Below are 23058 nucleotides of genomic sequence, written 5' to 3'. Positions count from 1 at the left end.
AGGAGGGAGATTCAGGCCAGACATGAGGCAGAAATTGTTTGTGCTGAGGGTGGTGAGAGCCTGGCCCAGGCTGGCCAGAGAGGTGGTGGCTGAACCATCCCTGGAGACATCCCAGGCCAGGCTGGACAGGGTCTGAGCAACCTGAGCTGGTGCAGATGTCCCTGCTCATGGCAGGGGGGGCTGGGGGAGCTGGGAAGGTCCCTCCCACCCAAACTATTAGATGATTCATGACTGGTGTCTGTGGTTACACATACAGCTGTCTGGTGCACAGGCGGATCATACAATGTCCTGAGTTGGAAGGGACCCACAAGGATCATCAAGTCCAGCTCCTGTCCCTGCACAGGACAACCCCAAAATTCACACCAGGTGTCTGAGATGTGTCATCTACCCAAAACCTTTCTCCTCCACAAAGCCCGTTGCAATGGGATGGCTGCACCAAGCTAGTCTGAAATGTCATTAAGAATTTCCAGCATCAGCTTCTGCGGAAGGTAAAAGAGAGACGGACAGGGCGAGCGTGGTTCTGACCTGAGAGGCCTCATGTCACCAGGGGCAGGAACCTGGAAAGGTAGAAGTTTCCATACCATGTCGGAGATGCAAGCTAATCAGCCGAGAAGTCTACAGAGGTATCAGCTCAGCCTTTCCGAGAGTGATACCGTGTCGTACAACTTGTCCGGTTGTGCGGGCAAGGCTGGCACGTGAAAAAGGAGCTGAAACGCTGAGCCCCGTGCAGGAGGGAGGGCTCAGAGACAGACGAGCAGAGTGCAGGAGGCGCTGTAAATCATCTGGTTGGGTTAGTGCTTGGCCACGATGATCTTGATGGTCTCTTCCAACCAAAATGATTCAATGATCGGAGCAAAGAGAGGAGGGGAGAAGGCAGCTGGGCCGGGCGGCTCAACTCACGTTGGGCACGGCCAGCAGGCAATGACGGGGCTTGTGTGGTGTGGAGGAGCAGGTCTGACCCTTTTCTTTAATTTATGACCTCCTGAGGCAGGCTGGATGTTTGGGCCCTAAGGGAAATGATAAAATCCTTTGCTGGCTTGCAATCTGCTTGCTTTTTGTGCTGCTGCAAGTTCAGATCCTCTGCCTGCAGGTCTGGAGGGGTTTGTATTTGGTGCTTTCAGGAGCAGACCTCCTTTCTTCACACTGGTCCCCACCAAACTCATTTTGCATCACCTGAAAAACCCATTTCATGGAGATCTCCAGCAGCAACAGGACAATCCCCCTGCCCAACTTTGCCCGCCTATAACCTGGGCATTGGTTTTGGGTCAGCAGAGAAAGACCAGAACCTTCCATGAGCATTTTCTCCCCAGCTCAGGCATCTGGGGCTGATTTCCCGTGGGCTGGGACAGAAGCTGCGTTTGAGCTCGGGGACTGACAGTGACCTGCAGGACATGTAGCAGTGGGTGGGATGGACCCTTCCCTGGGCAGAGGGGAAAATGAGCAAAAAAACCCTGTGCATTTTAAACCCTGATGATTTTGAGCTGAGTCAGGGCTTTTTGCTTTTTGAGGTTTCGTTTAACAGGTTTTTGGTTGTTGAGCGAATTCTATTTTGGAGAAAGGGAGTCTTTGAAGATCCCTCAGCTTTATATTTAAGTTTGAAAAGCAGGCAGAGCATAGGTGGGCTTCCCCAAACCACAACAAGGACCAGATCTGACACCTCTGAACAACCTGGGTGTCTGCAAAAGGAAAAATAAAAAAAGGAAGAGAACATTCCTGTTATTCTTTATGCAAAGACACAAATATACCTGCCCTGACACCTTTTTTTTTTTGCATCTAGGATAGCTTTAAAGTGATGTGTTGGTGGGATCTCCATGGAGAAGGCTTGTGCAGCAGAGCCACACCAAGTGGTCCAGCCCTGGTCCCAGCCCAAGGGTGGTGTGGTTGGTCACTTGGAGGTGGCTCTGCAGTTCCTGTCATGTCCCAACCCTCTCACCGTGCACAGTTCACGTGTGATGGGTGTTGTGCCTCAAATCCTTCCTGCTTCTTCAGAGCTGGGTTGGTAAAATGGCCCTTCACAGGTTGCAGTCATTTCCACAGAGCTTCTAGGTGTTTAACAGACATGTAGATGAGGCTCTTAGGGACATGGGTTAGTGCTGGATTTAGGTTACGGTTGGACTTGATGATTCAGAGAAGAGCAGCAAGACTGGGGAAGGGACTTGAACACAAGCCCTATGGGGAGAGGCTGAGGGAGCTGGGCTTGTTTAGTCTGGAGAAGAGGAGGCTCAGAGCTGAGCTCAGCACTCTCTAGAACTACCAGGTGGGGATTGGGCTCTTCTCCCAGGCATCAGCAATAGGACAAGGGGCCATGGGCTTCAACTCTGCCAGGGGAAATTGAGGCTGGAGATTAGAAAGCAATTCTGTGCAGAGAGAGTGGTCAGGATTGGAATGGCTGCCCAGGGAGGAGATGGACTCACCAACCCTGGAGGTTTTTCAACTGAGATTGGCCATGGCACTTAGTGCCATGATCTGGTCAATGGGCTGGAGTTGGACCAAGGGTTGGACTGAATGATCTCTGAGGTCTTTTCCAACCCAGTCCATTCTGTGATCTCTTGGGTCTCTTCCAAGCAAAATGATTCCATGATTCTAGATGCATGCAACCGAAGCCCCAAGCCCTCCATCACCAAAAGTGAGCTGAAAAGTTGAAAAGAATGCTTTATTTTTCTAATCGATGTGGCACTTTCTAGTGTTGTCATTCCTCTGTCTCCCAGAACGTGAGGATGCGTGTTCTGGTGGTTGCTGTTGGTTAGTTGCTTTCTGATGGTGTGTTTGGAAGCTGCAGCACTTGTGTTTATGTATGAAGCAGCATTTGGGCGATACTAATAAACGCAAAGCGCTTCCTCTCATGGCTCCTGATGGGTGCCCTGGAGCTCCAACAAAAACCAAGAGCCTTTTTCACTGCTTAGACAAATCGCAGCTTCGTCTGTAGTCATCTGAGTCTTTAAGTGAAAGCTTCCTAAATCTCTTCCCTCCTAATTACCCCCTTAGCACAGAGCCTGTGCGGTAGGCAAGTCAAGCCTTACGCTGCAAGCCTATATAGCTATTATTGTTTTGTTACTGTGTGGATAAGATGGTGTAATGTAGGACACAACAGCGGTGCCAGCTCAGCAGCCTCTAGATATTAAAAGTTGCTTCAATGGATTGACTTTTTTTTTTCCAGCAAACTCTTGCAAAAATTCTCATTAAATATAAATAGATTTTCTTTTCACCCTGGAAGACAAGTGGAATAGCATAATGAGTGCCAGTCAGCCCTGGGGTATTGAAATATATCCTGTCAGGTAACTAATTTGGCATAAAATTACAGATCTGGTTGCTAAAGTGGTAATTGGGGTAAACATTTGCGCAGTGTTTGAACTGGTGTCACGCAATATTTTGATTAAGAAATGAAAGTTCTGCGGGTATTTGACACGATGAGTGCTGAAGGTGATACACACATGAGGAGCACTCAGGGAGGGGTTTGTGACTGCAGATGCTGGTGGAGCCCTATGGGGACCAGTTTCAGAGCCCACCAGCCTGTGCCCAGGTGGCCAAGAGGCCACCAGCACCCTGGCTGGTACCAGCACTGGTGTGGCCAGCAGGCCCAGGGCAGTGACCGTCCCTGTGCTGGGACCTGGGGAGGCCAAACCGCCAATCCTGGGGCAGTTCTGGGCCCCTCACGCCAAGAAAGGCCTTGAGGTGCTGGAGCGAGTGGAGAGAAGGGACCGGAGCTGGTGAGGGGCTGGAGCACAAGTGTGATGGAGTGGCTGAGGGACCGTTCCTGGTAGTCACAGAATCCCAGAATGTCAGGGGTTGAAGGGCCCTGGAAAGCTCATCCAGTGCAATCCCCCCATGGAGCAGGAACACCCAGATGAGGTTACACAGGAAGGTGTCCAGGCGGGTTGGAATGTCTGCAGAGAAGGAGACTCCACAACCCCCCTGGGCATTGGCCTGGCCAGCTCTGGCAGGCAGCACCCCGGTGTGGATGGGCGCGGGACGGTGCCCAGGCAGCACTTAATTCAGTGGTTTAAATGGAGTCAACAACTCCAGGTGGTTGAGGAGCAGGAGCCTGGCTCTCCTTGCTGTCTGCCACTGCCTGGAAGGAGGCTGGAGCATGGAGAGTGTGGGTCTCTTCTCCCAAGGAGCAAGAGGGAAAGACCTTGAGTTGCACAAGGGGAGGTTTAGATTGGATATTAGGAAAAAATTCTTCATGGAAAGGGCTGTGGGGCACTGGAACAGGCTGCCCAGGCAGTGGTGGAGTCACCATCCCTGGGGGGGTTTAAAAGGCATTTAGACGAGGTTCTCAGGGACAGGGGTTAGTGCTGGAGTTGGGTTGTGGTTGGACTCAATGATCCTGAGGGTCTCTTCCAACTGAAATGATTCTATGGGGTCTTTAAGTGCAAGCTGGATCTTTCCTTGGGCATCTGAGCCTTCATTCCAATCTCCTGGGCTCTTGCAGGCCTGGCAGTGGGTTAAAAGCAGTGGCAATGAGTTAAAAGCAGTGGCATCCCTTCTGCTTTCCCACCTACCTTGTGAGGGGTTGCTGGAGGTGGCAACCAGAGATGCCACAATTTGCCTTTTGTTACTTCCCTGGATCTGATGACGGATGGATGGATGGATGGATGGATGGATGGATGGATGGATGGAGATGCCACCCCCACACCATAGGCTCTCCCTGGCTACAGTAGGGACACTAAGCAGAAAAGAGGGGACGGGACTCCATGGGCTGGAGGATGCTCTTAGCAATGGCAGATGCACATCTTGTCCGCGGAACCCTTGCTCAGAGGGAACAGGCACTTGAGTGTTGGCCATGCCTGGGAGGTCACTGTCCCCATGGCCACCGTCCCTCCTGAACCGCACCAGGGACACGCATCGATTGAAAAATGGCACGTGCCACACGGGCAAAGAGCAAAGCGTGGCATGGCATGGGTGTGCAGCAGCCCCAGACTGCCCTGATCCGAGGCTTTGAACAAGCTCTACGCACCGAACCAGCCAGGCTGGGCTGGAAATAAGAGATGTTCCTACAGTCTGATAAAATTACGAGTGACCCAGAAAAAGTCCCGCTCTTTCCATCAGCAGAAATGCTGGGGAGGAGAGCAGGGTGCTCGATGAATAATGGAACACTTGGAAATGAAAGGCTGTGTAGACAAGTGCTGAATATTTCATTCCCTCTTGCTTGGCTCTTGCCTGCCAGGGCAAGTGTGTTCAATGGGTCTGAGGAAGGAGCGGGTGATCCAAGCCCAACGCTGATCCGTCTTCCCAAAAAATCCACGCTCTTGCAGATGAGCTGGGCTGAGGTCTGTGAGCAGAGCTGGGGGCGACTGGGGGTCTGGAGCATCTTTGTGCTGAGGAGACAGAGAGAGATGGGGCTGTTGGGCTGGAGAAGAGAAGCTGAGAGGGATGTGATCAATGGATCAATAGCTCAGGGTGGGTGTCAGAGGATGGACCAGACTCTATTCAGTGGTGCCCAGCGCCAGGGTGAGGGGCAACGGGCACAGACTGAAGCACAGGAGGCTCCATGTGAACATGAGCAGAAACTTGTTTGCTGGGAGGTGCCAGAGCCTGGCCCAGGCTGCCCAGAGCGGGTGTGGAGTCTCCTGCTCTGAGACATTCAAACCCGCCTGGACCCACCTGTGTGATCTGCTCTGGTGACCCTGTGTGATCTGCTCTGGTGACCCTGTGTGATCTGCTCTGGTGACCCTGCGTGATCTGCTCTGGTGACCCTGCGTGATCTGCTCTGGTGACCCTGTGTTAGCAGGGCTGGGGCTGCGGGATCTACCAAGGTCCCTGAAACCCCAACCAGACTGGGATTCTGTGAATGCACAAGCACCCAAATCAGGCTGAAAGTGTTGCAAAGATGTGCTAAGAGGATGGTGAAAGGACCTCCATCTCACCATCTCCAGGAGACAGGAACATCTGCTCTTTGCCTGTCACCTTCCAGATACTGCAGCTGGGGAAAAGCTGCCACGGGGTGGGACTGGCTCTGACATCCCAGCTTCTGTCTGCTCCCGTGGAGCAACAGCTTGCGATTCTGAGACCTCACGGGCAGTGTGAGCTTTCCACTGGAGCTCAGCTGGGGAGAGCATCACCGTGCTGGAGATGGACGTGATGCTGCTCCATCCTCTGGGCTTCTCTTGAGTGACCCTGTCCCGGACAGAGGCAGCACCGCAGCAGGTCACAGGAGCAGGAGGTGTCTGGCAAGTCCTTTTGGGGGGTCAGGAGGGGCTCCCGGCTCTGCTGCAGCTGGGACACGTGCTCTCCTGATGGGTCCATCTGCCTGGGACATCCCCATCTCACGCGGAGATGTCGCCTGACTCGGGGTTCTCCATCAGCCCCAGCTCCCCCATCCCACGGCCCCGCTCCAGAGCAAGCACAGGAGGGCTGTGCATGGAATGCCTCTTGGAGATGTTTGCATTCTCATTCCTGTTTGGTTTTTGTTTGTTTGTTCATTTGTTTGTTTTTTCCCCACTCTTTTTGCCATTTGTTGTGACAGGACCAGATCCAGATGCTCTCAGGGAGAATGATAGAACATGTTGGGTTGGAAGGGACCTTCAAAGCTCATCCTCCATCAGCCTGAGGTACTGAAGTGGAAGGAGGGCTGAAGTCTCATGTAAATCAGGTTTTCTAGAGCATTAAATTGGTCAGTAAAGTCAAGTTATCCGTGTGAACCTGGTGCACACACTCCTGGTGTCAGACACAAGCTTGGTTTATGGCAGCTGAGCTTTGAAGACTCTCTGTATACTCATAGCCCACTGCAAAGCCAGGTGAAAACCTGGCTGCTCCTGGGTCCCACAGGTGTCACACCGTGTCCTTCAGCAACATGCCTGGCCTGGCAACCATGGCTCTTCCTGAGGGTCACTCTGGAAACCAGAGTTGCTGGCAGGGAGCCTGAGACGGGGCAAGTTCTCTGGAGATCCAGCTGGTTCCAGCTCAGTTTGCATTTCCCATCACAGCAGTGGGGACTCGCTTTGAGTCTGAGAGGTGTTTCCACCTACAGACACATCTGCCATCGCTGTGTGCATGCAGGAAACTTTCTGTGCTTTCAATCTGGTGAGCCAAAGGTCCCTGAGTCTGTCTTGAAGCACCTCGAATCCTGGGGCAGTTCTGGGCCCCTCACACCAAGAAAGGCCTTGAGGCGCTGGAGCGAGTGGAGAGAAGGGAACGGAGCTGGTGAGGGGCTGGAGCACAAGTGTGATGGAGCGGCTGAGGGACCTGGGGGGTTCAGCTGGAGAACAGGAGCTGAGGGGAGACCTTCTGATCTCTGAACTGCCTGAAAGGAGCTTGGAGCCAGGGGGGTCGGGCTCTGCTCCCCAGGAACAAGCGCCAGGAGCAGAGGAAACGGCCTCAAGTTGCCCAGGGGTGGTTGAGGTTGGATCTGGGAACAATTTCTTCCCCAAAGGGCTGTGGGGCATTGGAACAGGCTGCCCAGGGCAGTGCTGGAGTCACCATCCCTGGAGGGTTGGACAGACGGACATGAGGTTCTCAGGACATGAGGCAGTGCTGGGCTGGGTTATGGTTGGACTTGAAGATCTTGAGGGTCTCTTCCAACCAAAATGATTCTCTCATTCCAATATCCCACCTCACAGCATGGGGAGTTCTTGTCTCCCTCTCTGAAATCATGTCTCTATAAATCAGCATCACAGTAAGCGATGCCTTAATGTTTGCACGGAACGAGTTTGATCAGCAGCAGCTTTTCGCTGGCCCAGCTCGCAGAGCAGTGCTGACGTGGGCCTGGAGTGCCATGTAATGGCTTCTCTGTCACCTGGGGTCACAGCGCTAGAGGTGACATCCAAGGCAGATGTTGTAAGGCAGCTCTGCATTCACTGTTTCAGGGCTTTTTCTCATGCTGTTCTCAGGCTGGGAAGGTCCCTCTGGTGCAACAGCAGAACATGAAGAACATAAAGCCAGAGCTCCTTGACAGGCTGGCAAATAAGTAATGACTTTTATTAGAGAGCGCCAGGCTTCTGCACGATCTGTGGTAACTATTTGGACCTGTAATTTAACAAACGCGGCTGATTTTAGTGCACACGGGGCTGCACTCCCTGGCTGCGAGAGCAGCAGGCTGCAGCGAGCTCTGGCAAGAGCCACTAAAACCAGTTAGATCATAGAATCATAGAATCATTTTAGTTGGAAGAGACCCTCAAGATCACGAGCAGGGACATCTGCACCAGCTCAGGTTGCTCAGAGCCCCGTCCAGCCTGGCCTGGGATGTCTCCAGGGATGGTTCAGCCACCACCTCTCTGGCCAACTTGGGCCAGGCTCTCACCACCCTCAGCACAAACAATTTCTCCCTCATGTCTGGTCTGAATCTCCCTCCTTTAGTTTAAAACCATCACCCCTTGTCCTATCACAACAGGCCCCGCTGCAAGGATCCATTCTTTTCAGTGCTGATGACAGCAGGACCTCCCCATCCATGGCCGTGACCATGTCCTGGTGCAGGTGGGTGAGGGACATTCCCCTGGTTCGTGCCTTGTTGGATTTACTAGTGCAGACAGAACTGCAGACATTCATGGTGGAGAAGACCAGTCTGGGGTCCGTTATTTGCATCCCAGTTAATTCAAGGGTGCCGTCCCAAAGTCTCTTTCCCTCCTTGTCCCAGCAGCATTACCTTGAAGTGGCTTTTCTCCTGGCTTCTTTGCCCACCATCTCAACTGGTGGAGCTCCTGGCCACGCTCTGATCCTGCATCTCATGTCTGTCGTCTCCTTCTGTGGCAAATGGGAAGCAAAACCAAGCTCTGGTGACTTGGCCAGCAAAGAAAGCCCTTTCCCATTAAAAGTGAGCAGTGATGGGCGCTCACCACAGCTCGCCTGATGTTTCTTCTCTTTGCTCTGTAGGCTCATTGGCACTTTCCGGATGGTCCTGCAGAAGGTGGTGGAGGAAGGGCAGGTAGAGGTGACGGACACGCTCATAGACGACAACAATTCAGCCATTCAGGTGGGTCACAAGGAACAAGGAGCTGCTGCTGCCTTTTGGTTGCTGGTCCATCCATCCGTATTTCTGCTGCTGCTGTGGGAACACAGAATTCCCTGTTACGTACCTGAATCCCCAAATCCTCAACCTTTCCTTCATCCCTTGGTCCATCCATCTTGCTCTGAAGGACAAGGGCTGTCCTGAGCGTGCAGAGCAAAGGTCGGTTGTTCCCCACACGGTGACCAGCATGGGATGGGGCAGAGCAGGGAGGGATCAGGTTTAATGCGCACATGGACAGGGTGCAAACGCTTGTGCACAGCTCAGAAATAGCCTGAGAATGTCCTGTGGCAGCTCAGAGCCCAGCGTGGTCCTCAGCTCCTGGCAAGGATGCTGAGCAGCTGCTTGGACCACAGTCCCACGCTGGGCTTGGCTCCCAGTGCTCCCAGTGCTCTCCTGCACCTGAGCAACCCCATGCTGGCTCTTCCCCACCATTGGCGTGTTGGATTTAATCCATACCGGTAGTGCTGGGTGTTTGAAATGCTCGACATTTACAGCATTTGATCTCAACGCTGCTTTTATCTGAGCCCTGGAGCACACAACATACCTGGTGCAGCAGCTCGCCCGGCGTCCTGCTCTTCATACCGCTCTGGGTAAACCAGGATAGAAACTGCCAGCGGGTGGGGGGCTGCACCCCCAAACAGAGCCCCTGATGCTGAGGAAGAGGCTCCTTGTCCGCGGAGCAGCTGCTGTGCAACTCACTGTGTTTCCATCTGCTTAACGCACCCCTGGGAGCCGCGTCCGTGGAGACTGAGTTTATAACGCACGTGGACATACAGCTCCCTCTGATCTTTCTGGCGGTCAAAACCCTGGTGTTTTCGCTGAAAAAACAAAAACTCAGGCTCTCCCCTGCCGCTGCTATTTATTCCTTTGTAAGCGGCTTCCTGCACTCAGCATAAAGGAAAAATGCAATTGTGTGTGACCCTCTGTGCTGACAACGAGCAATTAGCAGTGAAAAGACGAGTGGTTTCATTAGGAGGAGACAGGAGGTGACTTCTGTGAGGGAATGAAAGCAGTAAAAGCACACGGAATACAGTCCTGAGGAGGGAGAAAAGAAATGGAGGGGATGCAGACCTGGGGTGCAACAATATTATCAGGGTTGGGGAAAATAGCTCCTGCTGTTCTCTTGGGTTATCGGACTGAAAAGGTGCCTGATTAAAGTCCCTGGGACCCTCCAAAGGAAGAAGATCCCCTATTATTAAGACCCTTCAGTGTCACAAGGGGGGACAGGAAAATCAATGGATGGAAATGAAATACATGCAACTTCTTGATGGTGAGAATGATGAAATTTTTAGAAGGAACTAACGCAGGACTGAGGAGGTACCTGCCCTGCCTGGCGCCTTGCAGCCTGCCCGGGAGCTCGGAGTAGCCGCCTAGTAAGTCAAGGCAAATGTTTTGCTACCCATCGCCTCTTTATAAGCCATTTGTTCCTATCTGGAGGAACCTGGAGGAGAAATGACCTTCCCCAGCCCATGTCCAAAGTGCTGGACAAGCTGTCCTCATCACCGTCCCTCTGAGGACCCCATGTCCCCGTCTCCTCTGTGTCACGGCAGCTCTGCTGGAGTCGGTTTAGTTGGTATCCACAGAGTGCTCTGGAAAACAGAATTACCGAGCGTTGTCTGTTGGGGCAGCCTGGGCAAGGCAGGTATTACAGGGGTTCGGATCTCCCATGGGTAAGACCATAAATCCCCCTGTGTTCTGCACGCTGCGAGCCATACGGATCACATGCACAAATCCTGCATTTCTAGTGCTTGCTGGGGGCAGAAATGCCAAATCCCTCAATTTCTACGCATTTCTGGGGCATCGTCTTAGCCCCAGGTCACCCGTGTTCAAACCGGAGCTGGGAGGTGAGGGTACATGTTTGCATTTTGGGCTTTCAGAAAGGTTTCGGATCCCTTCTCCCATGCACCATCCACCGCAACTTCACGGGCACAGCAACAACTCTGCTTCATAAATTCTGTCTCCAAACCACTCACTCGCTGCCTTTGCTCCAGCACGAGGATAAATTTGGACCGAAGGAGCCTTGAGAAAAGAGAATCCAGATGGTGACATCTGGGACATTTTGCATGGAGCAATGTTAGTGGAAATATAATTGTGGGCTATCTCCTGATGGGCAGCAGCGTCAACCCTCCTGGAGACGTGACCCGCTTTCTCCTGGACTCAAAAGATGCTGATGGTTTAGCGGGCCCAGGAGCGGGCCATGGCCAGTGAGGGCTGTTGCAGGAGGAGAAAGGGGCTGAAAAATGATCAGACATGTGGAGGAGGCAGAGCTGGGCAGGCAGGGAAACCACTGCCCGGCAGAGGAGGTGGGACAACCGGCCAACTGCACTGCTCGTCCTTTGAGCTGCATAGAAAAAGGTTTTGCTTAGAATCGTCAAATCATTTTGGTTGGAAAAGACCCTCAAGATCATTGAGTTGAACCGTTCCCCCACCCCTGTCCCTGCCCCATGTCCCTGAGAACCTCATGTCCGTCTGTCCAACCCTCCAGGGCTGGTGACTCCAGCACTGCCCTGGGCAGCCTGTTCCAATGCCCCACAGCCCTTTGGGGAAGAAATTGTTCCTAAATCCAACCTCGACCTCCCCTGGGCAACTTGAGGCCGTTTCCTCTGCTCCTGGCGCTTGTTCCTGGGGAGCAGAGCCCGACCCCCCCTGGCTCCAAGCTCCTTTCAGGCAGCTCAGAGATCAGAAGGTCTCCCCTCAGCTCCTGTTCTCCAGCTGAACCCCCCAGGTCCCTCAGCCGCTCCATCACACTTGTGCTCCAGCCCCTCACCAGCTCCGTTCCCTTCTCTCCACTCGCTCCAGCACCTCAAGGCCTTTCTTGGCGTGAGGGGCCCAGAACTGCCCCCAGGATTGGCGGTTTGGCCTCCCCAGGTCCCAGCACAGGGACGGTCACTGCCCTGGGCCTGCTGGCCACCCCAGTGCTGGTACCAGCCAGGGTGCTGTGGCCTCTTGGCCACCTGGGCACACGCTGGCTCGTGTTCAGCTGTGGTCAATGAACGTTTCCAAGCATAATTTGATCTTTCTGTAATCAAACACAAAGGAAGGGTTGGAAATTGTTTTCCGGGCTGGCTGTAGAACATCCCCAGCAGCTCCAGCCGGCCCTGATCTCTTGACCTGCCTCAGCAAAGGGATTAAAAGAGCTAGGAATTGTAAAGCCAGAAGGGACATCATTACAATCATGTCACTGGGCTCCTACAAGAGGGGGGCTGGGACATCTCAGAATTTGTTATTATCTCCAGTGGTGAAAAAACAAACAAACAAAAATACCCCCGCACCCCCAACATCAAAATACCCAGTTAAATGATTTTGACAGCGCAATCCACCAGCCCTGCGTTGAACCATTCCACCCCTTCATTTTCTTTGCTTTGAAAAACAAGGGGTTTGTTTCCAGAGTGAATTTCTCTTGGTTTCAGCTCACACCTACTAATTTCCCTTCCCACAATTCATGATTTTATTCAGCCCAAACCGAACTCTTTCAGTTCATTACAGCCATAATGCTTCATTTATTTGGAAGGATTTTTAAACCTTTAAATATAGTTTAAAGGTGAGATTTCAAGATCAAATATTTCACGACAGAGTTGAGGCGGTTTGAGAAAAACGTGAAAACTTGCTGTTTGACCACGGACCTCTGTCTGTCCTCTGCATTTGCCTTTTGAAACGACCCAAACCAGCTTGGTGGGGTCAGCACAGTGTGGCAAATCGTTCCGATTGACTCCAATTTGGATGTTGCTGCACAAAGAGAAGAAACAGTCTAAACGTTCCACAAAGCTCTGGGTTTGAGTCAGCCCGTGGCTGGCGTTTGCTCAATAAACAGCACCTTTCCAGGCCACATCTTGCGTTTTCCAGCCTCCCGTGGTCCCGCTGACAAGCTGAGGTTGGAGCAGGTCAGGATGCTGCTCCCCTCTACACATACACATGAACTAAAGGAAGATTTGGTGATAAACCTCCCCACTCACTCTTTGACAACCTTGTTGTTCTGTCCTTGTGTCCAGAAATGCCTTTGCATATTAAATAACTTATAATTTCTCAGTGGAAGCCAAGTGGAGGCTGTTTCTGTTTTGCTTTCATCTGGTTTTTGGTTCTGCTTTGATCTTTGTAGCAGCTGTTTGCCTTTCAAAATAGTTACATTTCTTAGCAGAGGTATTTTTCTGGCTGTTTTGCCCAAAGCTTTGGACTTCAGGGCTAAGGTAGGGCCGGTGGCTTTTTGCAGCAAGATGAACTCACAGCTTTGATTTGTAATTAGATACAGAAAATGATTTTTCAGGGAATTTGATGCAGTACCCTGGTACAATCTTGGGTGGGTAAGTGGAGCACGACCATATAGAAGAATGAGAGGACCTTCTCTTGGTTCGTTCAGAGGCTTGAGATGAAGCTTGGCCAGACGCAGTGGCAGGTCCCTCCTGTCCCCATGACCCAGCCAGGCTGGTCATGGCCAGGCAGGGACACCCCCTCCCCAAACCAGGGTCTACCCAAACCTCCCCAGGGACACCCATCGCTGGGCAAACCCTGCCCAGGGTTGGGCCAGGTAGGAGCAAGGCACCAAGTGTAGAATCACAGAATCGTTTTGGTTGGAAAAGACCCTCCAGATCATTGAGTTGAACCATTACCCCAACCCCAGCACTGCCCCATGTCCTGAGAACCTCATGTCCGTCTGTCCAACCCTCCAGGGCTGGTGACTCCAGCACTGCCCTGGGCAGCCTGTTCCAATGCCCCACAGCCCTTTGGGGAAGAAATTGTTCCCCACATCCAACCTCAACGTCCCCTGGTGCAACTTGAGGCCATAGAATCATTTTGATTGGAAAAGACCTTTAAGATCATCGAGTCTGATTGTTAACCCCACATTGCTGAGTCCACCTCTGAACCACATCCCTAAGAACCTCATCCATCAGTGGGGTTTGGCAGCCCAGCACTTCACAGCAGGGCACAAATTCTTCACAAGGTGATGCACTGCAGAGAAAAACCCACCAACATGACGCGGCTTCATCTGCTCATGGTGCCTTCAGCTGCTTGAAGGGTTTGTCTGCTGGTTGAGGCTTTTGGTGTCTCTTTTTGGTGTCTGTAGGTCAGAGAGGTTCTCCTGCCCCTCTGCTCTGCCCTGGGGAGACCACACCTGGAATCTTGTGTCCAGTTGTGGCCCCTCAGCTCCAGCAGGACAGGGAACTGCTGGAGAGAGTCCAGCGCAGCCACCAAGATGCTGGAGGGAGTGGAGCATCTCCCGTGGGAGGAAAGGCTGAGGGAGCTGGGGCTCTGGAGCTGGACAAGAGGAGACTGAGGGGTCACTCATTCCTGGGGATCAATATGGAAAGGGGGAGTGTCAGGAGGATGGAGCCAGGCTCTTCTGGTGACAACCAGGGACAGGACAAGGGGCAATGGGTGCAAACTGGAACACAGGAGGTTCCACTGAAAGAGGAGAAGCAACTTGTTGGGGGTGAGGGTGGCAGAGCCTGGCCCAGGCTGCCCAGGGGGGTTGTGGAGTCTCCTTCTCTGCAGACATTCCAACCCGCCTGGACACCTTCCTGTGGAACCTCAGCTGGGTGTTCCTGCTCCGGGGGGATTGCACTGGATGAGCTTTCCAGGGCCCTTCAACCCCTGACATTCTGTGATTGTCGTGTGTGATGTAGCTGGTCTGGGATGCACCAGCAACTCCAAGTGAATCCCTGAGCAGGAGAAAGGCTGCAGCACCGTGCCAGGTCAGACACAATCACAGAATCCCAGCCTGGTTGGGGTTGAAGGGTCCTCTGGAGATCCCCGAATCCAACCCGCCTGCTCACACAGGGTCACAGAGCAGATCACACAGGTGGGTCCAGGCGGTTTGAATGTCTCAGAGCAGGAGACTCCACACCCGCTCTGGGCAGCCTGGGCCAGGCTCTGGCACCTCCCAGCAAACAAGTTTCTGCTCATGTTCACATGGAGCCTCCTGTGTTTCAGTGTGTGCCCGTTGCCCCTCACCCTGGCATTGGGCACCTCCTGTAGCCAAAGACCTGCTCTCCAACTGTCTCTTGCATAAGGAAAGAAGAGACTTTGGGGTCAGTAAAGCTCAGAGGTCAACCAGCTCTTCCTGCCTTCCAGATTTTGCAGGACCTTCCTTCCTCCCTTGGGGGCTGATTGGGTCTTCCTTGTGTGTTGCAGACCAGCATCTCCATAGAGATCAGGTACCAGGCTCTGGACGGGACCATGGGTGCGTGGAATGACAAGGAGTTCCTGGAGACCCCCAGCGTCCACTCGGAGGGGGACGGCAGGTACCCCTTAGAGACAGACAGCCTCCTCTCTGGCCACCGGCAAGGCTCGGACATCTCTCCGGGTAAATCCAACCAGCAGTCCACGGAGAGGAGCTTCAGAAGGTAATGTGGGGCTGAGCACTTGGAGATGTGTGAGGGCAGCGGGCTTGGGGAGGGCTTGGCTTGTCACAAAAGGACAGCATTGCCCCAGGGCTCTTCTATGGTGCGTCACATCTGGCTGTCAGAAGAGCCATTACCACAGCTGGAGGTGAGGTTGGGCTGTCGGTGTCCAACCCCGGTGCCAGCAGGTCCTCCACACCTGCCCAGAACCTCCCAGCAAGCGCTGAGGTTTGTAGCATGATGCAAATGTAATTAACTATAGATTCGGAGAGGATGAAGGGTCTGGTTTTTGGTCAGGACTTGTATTGGATGGGATTAGAGCCACATGGGGAGTAGAGCCATGTGTGGGGTGTAGAGCCACGTGTGGGGTCTTGCATCTAGATGGAGCTTGTGGTGACCCCAGAACTGAGCTGCAGGCGTGCTGAGGGGCGAGTGCATGTTGGCCAAAGAACCACACCCGTGTGGTGCTTCTGGGGTGGAAGGTGACAGCGCCACTGACCTGTGTCCCTGTGCTGGGGACATCATGAGTGCACACATCCCGTGTCCCTGTACTGGGGACATTGTGAGTGTGCACAGCCCATGTTGACATGGCAGAGGCTGGAGGAGAAGGCAGGGACACCATGGCAGGAGGAGGGGACGAACCCTTGCTCCTCCCTTGCAGCATTAACCCTCAGACAGACAAGCACGAGGCTCCTCTGAGATATTTCCATGGCAGCATGTCAGGACCTCTGCACCTCACCAGCCTTGACTGAAACCCTGTCCCGAAGGCAGCGCCTGGACCAGAGCCCTGTTGGGGTTATCTGAGGGACCCGTCACCCTGTGGTGGCAGGTGGGGACACCTCTAGTTCTTCTCAGGGATGCTGCTACCAGCTTTATATTCATTTAACAGTCCTTAGCATCACCCTTGTGTCTTCCTAAGCTCACGGGACCTGACACTGGATGAAAACAAGCTCAGGGACCGTATCCTGCTGTTCTCTGCCCCAGAGCTGCTGTAACCAGTTGCAAACCCTCCCGGTGACTGGGATGGGTGGAGAGGGCTCAGGACTGGGGACGCTGCAGTTGGCTGTCCATGGGACGACGTGCAAGCTGGGACCAGTTCTGCCACAAGCTGTGGCTTTCGAGTCCTCGGTGGGAGGAATGACCCCTTCACCACCTCATATATAACCATGAGGCCAAGGTGTGCATGGGCACTGAGGGATGCTGGGCCAGATCCAGCCCAGCCCATCATGGATACTCTCAACCCCGTGCTCAAATCCCCACCCAGCTCACCAGACAATAGAGTTTTGCAAGTGTAAAACTGCTTGTCTGTAAATATATTGGGCTCCCGGGCTGCAAAGCCAGATTTTCAAGCAGGTTTACATAGTTTATGCAGTTGTGTTGTTCACAATAGTGACTTTTTTTGTTTCCACTCCAGTAGTTCTTCAACTCATTGGCCTCTTTCAGTTGGCAGAGTGGAAACGTCAAAGTCCTGAAGTTGCTAAAAGTCTCGTGGAAAGAGATAAACTGGTGGAGGGGAGTGACTGTGAGTGGGACAGGCAGAGTCCCCAGGTCACCCCCGCTCTCCTGGGGTGAGCGCAGCCCTTGTTCAAGGGCTACGGTCCCAAAGGTGTCCCCAAATCCACAGGGGAGCCCAGCCAGAGCTGTGGATCCAAACACGCTCCTCGGAATCGGCTGCTTTTCACACAGCATTTACAGGGCAGGCGCTGCCGCAGCCGTACGTCCCCCCATGGGGTTACGCAACTGCGTTCTTCAGCAGCGCTTGCTCTCTGCCTGGGTTTAGCACTTCATTGTGGCCATATAAGGGCAAAATTTCTCTTTCCCCGTGGTGTGGAATTGAGGGAAGATATTTCCAGCCCCTCGCATTGCTCTTAGGCAGTTCATTAACTGTGTGAATTGGGCTGAAACCTGTGAATTTTCAAATTGCAAGTGCAGTTTGGTTTCCTGGCTCAGCGGACCGTGGTGCTGCTGAGCAGGGAAGATGCTGAAGGATTTAAGGAGCAGAGCCCAGCACAGCCCGGCTTGCAGAGTGGCTTTCAGTCTGTCTGTCCACCCCGTATGCTGGGAAATCATCTGGAGACGTGGGCAGCACGATGTGCACGTGGCTTTGCTGTCGCCGGCGATGCCGTTAGCGGCGCGTGGCTGATGCAGCGCTTGCAGCAGGCGGGCAGATGAATGGAGGCTCCGGATGAGGTTTCCAGACATGTAAAGTAAATCTATAAAGCTCAGCTCAGCTGGAGGTTGAGCACAGACGTGTTTAGCCTGGAAGATCCCAGCTGGGGGTGCAGTTTGCTGAGCTCTCCTGCCCGGGTGCGTGTTGTGGCTGCTGAGCTGTGCTGGAGCAGAAGGACTGTTTGAGTTAGTTTGTACATCGCTGGTGAAAAATCCTTCCTGTTGGAGACCTGAAATAATGCAGCAGTTTATAAGCAGGCAGCGGGGCCGTGGGGAGGTTCGATACCATTGTGGTGTCCGCATGTTACTGTGATCCTTGCACTGCGTTTTTCCACAGGTCAGCAGCTCTCGGCAGGTGGGTGAGTGGCTCCTGGTGGTCACAGTTGGGTGAAAGTCCCTTGATATTTGCCTTCAGTTTCTCCTTCAGATCCATGATGCTTTAAAAAATAAAATCCCTTTGTACACAGGACTTTTCCACCACTGTTTCAAAGGAGGAGAAAGAGGAGAATCCCTTAGCCAAAAAAACAGGCATGCAAGTCCTACTGTCCCAGGCTTAAGTTTGCATGTGGACAATGGCCTCAAGTTGCCCAGGGGAGGCTGAGGTTGGGTCTGGGGAACAATTTCTGCCCCAAAAGGGCCGTGGGGCGTTGGAACAGGCTGCCCAGGGCAGTGCTGGAGTCACCAGCCCTGGAGGGCTGGACAGATGGACATGAGGTTCTCAGGACATGGGGCAGTGGTGAACTTGCCGGTGTGAGGTTAATGGTTGGATTTGGTGACCTTAAAGGTCTTTTCCAACCAAAATGACCCTGTGATTCTGTGAATTGCACTAAAACAGGTTTCACCTGCTGCTTTTGTCCCAAGGAGCTTCCCCAGGTCCTCTGGTTTGGAGCCTTGTCCCCCAGGAGGTCATTTGAGCTCAGGGGCTGTCAGGCTTGGCTGGATCTTGCTGCCCTGCCAGCCCCAAGGGACCTGCTCATTAATGTCACCACCGCGTCTGTTCCAAACACTGACGGAAAGGGCTGATGTTTTCTGTGTCACCACCCTGGCAGGATGGAAGAGGACGAGATGTATTACCACAGTGAAGACGAACTTTTGGGAGAGGGGGACACCCTTAGCCAGGGATCCCTCAACACGAGGTAGGGAGCCGCTCAGCACCCACTCGTGCTGTGCCTGTGGGGTTTGCAGTGCTGTGTTGCTCCTGTCCTGTCCCTTTGGATGTCCCACAAGCATCACCCCTGGATTTCCATTTCTCGGCCACAGGAGAGCTGGTGGGGAGAAGAAATGGAGCGGCTGGAAAAGCATCCTTGGAAAGGATGCTCAGGAGGGGTGCTGGGATCCAGGATGGAGGAGGGGCTGGGGTGCCACCTCACCTTTGAGGTCCCCATGCTTCTCCAGGTCCCACCACACACCAGGCACCGTTGTCCCCAGCGCCAGCCCGGCCGTGTCCAGCTCCTGTCGATGTGCTGGGGATCCCAGTGCTGTTTGCAATGGCTGATCTTGCGGTGTGGGGCTGTGAGTCCTTCCCACCCTGTGCCAGGGAGAGTTTGGGGAGCAGCTGCACAAAAGAGTTCAGGCCAAAACCAGGGACCAACCCGATGAGTTGGGAGCAGCTCAGCCAAAGGAAGGAGCATTTTTGGAGGGGATTCTCAACTCGTGTGGGTCCAGTGATGGCAGGAAGCTCATGAGGATGGTTTTTCCTACACACGGCTCTTCTGGGGAGCTCATTTCTCCCAGCATCTCCCCACACAGCCTGTTGCCGGGTGCCTCAAGCTTCACTAGCATGAAGATATTGACTCTGTGTCATGGGAATTGATGGCCACATCTATACTGGTGAGTCTCATTAATCAGACAGTGCCAGACCAAGCACCTGAAGTGCCCACAACTTTAGTAAATTATTAGGACAGTCTCTGAGAAGGTTTTGACTGCCTGTCCCTGACCCAAATGATCCCCGCTCAGGGTTGGGGGGTACAACAGTCCCAGAGAGCACATTAGGGGTTGCCCATCCAAACCCTTTCTTTGGGTTGGAAGCATTAGCAATGGGTGTGATGCATGCCAGGCAGTTTGGCTTCAAAGGCAGGGTGTGTGGCATGGAAATTGTAATTTCATAGCGCACAGGAGGCTGTAGCACACACCCCGTGAGCAGGACACCCCAGAACAATGGCTGTTCCTGCACATGCCCCAGGCGGTAGCTGCATCTGGGGTGTCTGGGTGCCTGGAGATGGAGGGACAGTCAAAGAGCCCTGACAAGGCTGCTGGATGCCTGGGGGTCCCCAAATGCTCAGATGCCACTTGGGCCAAGCCCAGATGTGGGAGGTGACACACCACGCATTGGATGGGGCATTGAGAGAGCAGCGCCCAGGAGAAGGACTTGGGGTGCTGGGGGTGAGAGATTGGCTATGACCTGGCCAAAAAACACCCTTGTCCTGGGCTGCGTCCCCAGCCGCGTGAGCAGCAGGTTTGGGGGGGATCCTGCCCCTCTGATCCTGTAGTGACAGGACAGGGGGTGATGGTTTTAAACTAAAGGAGGGAGATTCAGGCTGGACGTGATGCAGAAATTGTTTGTGCTGAGGGTGGTGAGAGCCTGGCCCAGGTTGGCCAGAGAGGTGGTGGCTGAACCATCCCTGGAGACATCCCAGGCCAGGCTGGACAGGGCTCTGAGCAACCTGAGCTGGTGAAGATGTCCCTGCTCATGGCAGGGGGGGCTGGGGGAGCTTTAACGGTCCTTTCAACCCAAACCATCCTGTGATTCTGTGATTCTGTGATTCTATGATTGCTGTGCAATGCCTTCAGCTTCCCGTGGTACCACTGCTCAGTTTGGGGACTGAGATGGGACGGCCCTGCTGTGCCACACCAGCCTTCGGGCCAGGCCATGCTGTGCAAGCCCAGTTCAAAGCCAAGTCTAGCTCCTGCCTCGCCTTCAAGGATTGGGTCAAGTTGGGAATGAACTGCTCATCGTTTTGGCACAGGACAGCCACAAATCCAGTGTCTGTGAGGGGCAGTGAGATGAGCTGTAAGGACAAGGGGAGAGAAACCCCAGGTGGGACTGGGAGGGGGTTCAGCTCCCAGCCCTGGAGATGCTTAAGTACAAGCTGGATAAATATCTGAGGAATGGCTTGGGGTGAGCTGATCCCCCTTGGGAGAGAAGTTGGACTTGAAATCTTCTTGGCAGCTCCTTTGCCTGTAATCCTGTGTGTTTGTTCCCATCCTCTGTGTCCCCCTGTGGGGGCTTTGAGTCAGAATGAAGGTAGTAGAAAGGTCACCCCCGGATTTCCACAGGCTCTCTGTCATTGTCCTCGCCATCACAAAGCTGTTTACCTCCTCCCCTGGCTCATTAGGGACATTATTGTGTTATTCCCTTTCCTGAGGGGATGGAAAAGGGGAGGGAGAAACAAACAGACCTTGAAATGGGAAAAGCAGCAGCAACAACAAGGAATAATATATAAAGAGCGCTGGGCTTGCCAAGCACTTCTCAGCCATTCGCTCACAGACTGATCGAGGTGCCGGCGATGCTGGCGAGACGTGTGTCGGAAACCTGTGCTGGCAGCGGGGTTATAGCAGAATTATTTGCAGCCAGGATGAGTCCCCGTGTTCCAAGATCCAACCTCAACCTCCCCTGGGCAACTTGAGGCCGTTTCCTCTGCTCCTGGCGCTTGTTCCTGGGGAGCAGAGCCCGACCCCCCTGGCTCCAAGCTCCTTTCAGGCAGGTCAGAGATCAGAAGGTCTCCCCTCAGCTCCTGTTCTCCAGCTGAACCCCCCAGGTCCCTCAGCCGCTCCATCACACTTGTGCTCCAGCCCCTCACCAGCTCCGTTCCCTTCTCTCTACTTGCTCCAGCACCTCAAGGTCTTTCTTGCAGAAGATATTTGGGATGTGACAGCACTGAGCTGTGGGCACGGGATGCCTCATTTCCCTTCTCTTTGTCACTCTGGGCTTTATCTCCCTTAGCAAAGCGAGACCCACAAGCCCTGAGCTCAGCCTGCACTCGGCAGCAGGAACAGATCCCTAAGGGATGGTAATTCACTCCCCATGCAGGATTCCTGGCAAGAAAGTGCAGATGCAAAGCTCCTTTTGCTATTTTTTCCTCCATGACAAGGAAAAGTGTCCCTCCCTGCTAATGACTGAGGCAGAGAGAAGGAGCACGTTGAGAAATAAGGCTGCAGTCTATAGAGCTGCAGGAAGCAGCGCGGTGGAGCTGCTGCCTCGCTGGGAATACTCTTCTTAAAACAGCCATACTGGATCGGGCTGCCCAGAGCGGGAGTGGAGTCTCCTGCTCTGAGACATTCAAACCCACCTGGACCCACCTGTGTGATCTGCTCTGTGACCCTGCGTGATCTGCTCTGGTGACCCTGTGTGATCTGCTCTGTGACCCTGCATGATCTGCTCTGGTGACCCTGTGTGATCTGCCCTGGTGACCCTGTGTGATCTGCTCTGTGACCCTGTGTGAGCAGCGGGGTTGGATGGGGTGATCTCCAACCAGTCTGTGACATGTGGGAATGACTCAAAGCTGCACCAGGGGAGGTTTAGACTGGACATTAGGAAGCATCTCTTCACTTGAGAGGGTGGTCGAACCCTTGAACAGGCTCCCATAGAAGTGGTTGATGCTCCATGGCTGTCAGTGCTTAAGAGGCGTTTGCATGATGCCCTTAACAACATGATTCAGCTTTTGGTCAGCCCTGAAGTGGTCAGATGGTTGTAATAGTTGATTGTTGTAGGTCCCTCCCAACTGAAATATTCTATATTCTATTATATTGCTTTCCATTCAGTTCTGTTCTATTCTACAGCTGCTTGAAAGGAGCTTGGAGCCAGGGGGGGTCGGGCTCTGCTCCCCAGGAACAAGCGCCAGGAGCAGAGGAAACGGCCTCAAGTTGCCCAGGGGAGGTTGAGGTTGGATGTGGGGAACAATTTCTTCCCCAAAGGGCTGTGGGGCATTGGAACAGGCTGCCCAGGGCAGTGCTGGAGTCACCAGCCCTGGAGGGTTGGACAGACGGACATGAGGTTCTCAGGACATGGGGCAGGGACAGGGCTGGGTTATGGTTGGACTCCATGATCTTGAGGGGCTCTTCCAACCAAAATGATTCCATGATTCCATGATTCCATGATTCCATTCTGCCTTTGCCTGCCTGGGACCAAGGGCTCTGTCTGCAGAGCAGAACGGGAGCTGGACCTTCATGACCTGCTCCAGGATGCCTGGGCAGGGCCACCCCTGCTTGGTCTGGCTGGGCAACTAGTGAGGATGTGAAGAAAAGGTTAGAGAGAGGGAGATTCCAGCAGTTGAGGCGGGTTTTTCAGGGGTGATGGACTGGATCCATCCACACAAGCTTGCGCAGGAAGGGGAAGATGCAGAAGATATTGGCACAACACCTCCCAGGGTCAACCCCCCCACCAAATCTGCTCTGGGATCAGTCTCCAGACGGATTGCAGCAGCTCTGGAGGCGTTAATGGCATTTTAGCACTGTCTGTGTTTCAGCTGAGCTCCCCTGGTGCCAGGAGGGTTTTGCACAGGAGGACACAATGCCCGAGAAATGTCGGAGGAATTGAGCAAAGCTGAGCCTGGCTTGGGCTGCGGCAAACCTGCACCGGCGTTTAACATCAAACAGGGAAAAAGGGAAAAA

General features: G+C 53.6%; 1 protein-coding gene across 1 annotated transcript in view; it reads left to right on the top strand.

Annotated features, from left to right (window-relative positions):
* The window catches only part of OTOF (otoferlin), a gene marked incomplete at both ends in the record, with an annotated part of 114500 nt that overhangs the window by 28960 nt on the left and 62482 nt on the right, over positions 1-23058 (top strand). The window contains 3 exons of the mRNA XM_082048208.1: positions 8809-8908; positions 15071-15282; positions 18498-18584. Of these exons, the coding sequence (XP_081904334.1) occupies positions 8809-8908; positions 15071-15282; positions 18498-18584 (399 nt within the window). The remainder of the gene's footprint in view (positions 1-8808; positions 8909-15070; positions 15283-18497; positions 18585-23058) is intronic.

This window comes from Streptopelia decaocto (assembly GCF_964273445.1).
Source record: "Streptopelia decaocto genome assembly, chromosome: 3".
Lineage (NCBI taxonomy): Eukaryota > Metazoa > Chordata > Aves > Columbiformes > Columbidae > Streptopelia > Streptopelia decaocto.
The sequence above is the reverse complement of the archived record's forward strand: the minus strand, read 5'-3'. Positions and strand labels throughout refer to the sequence as shown.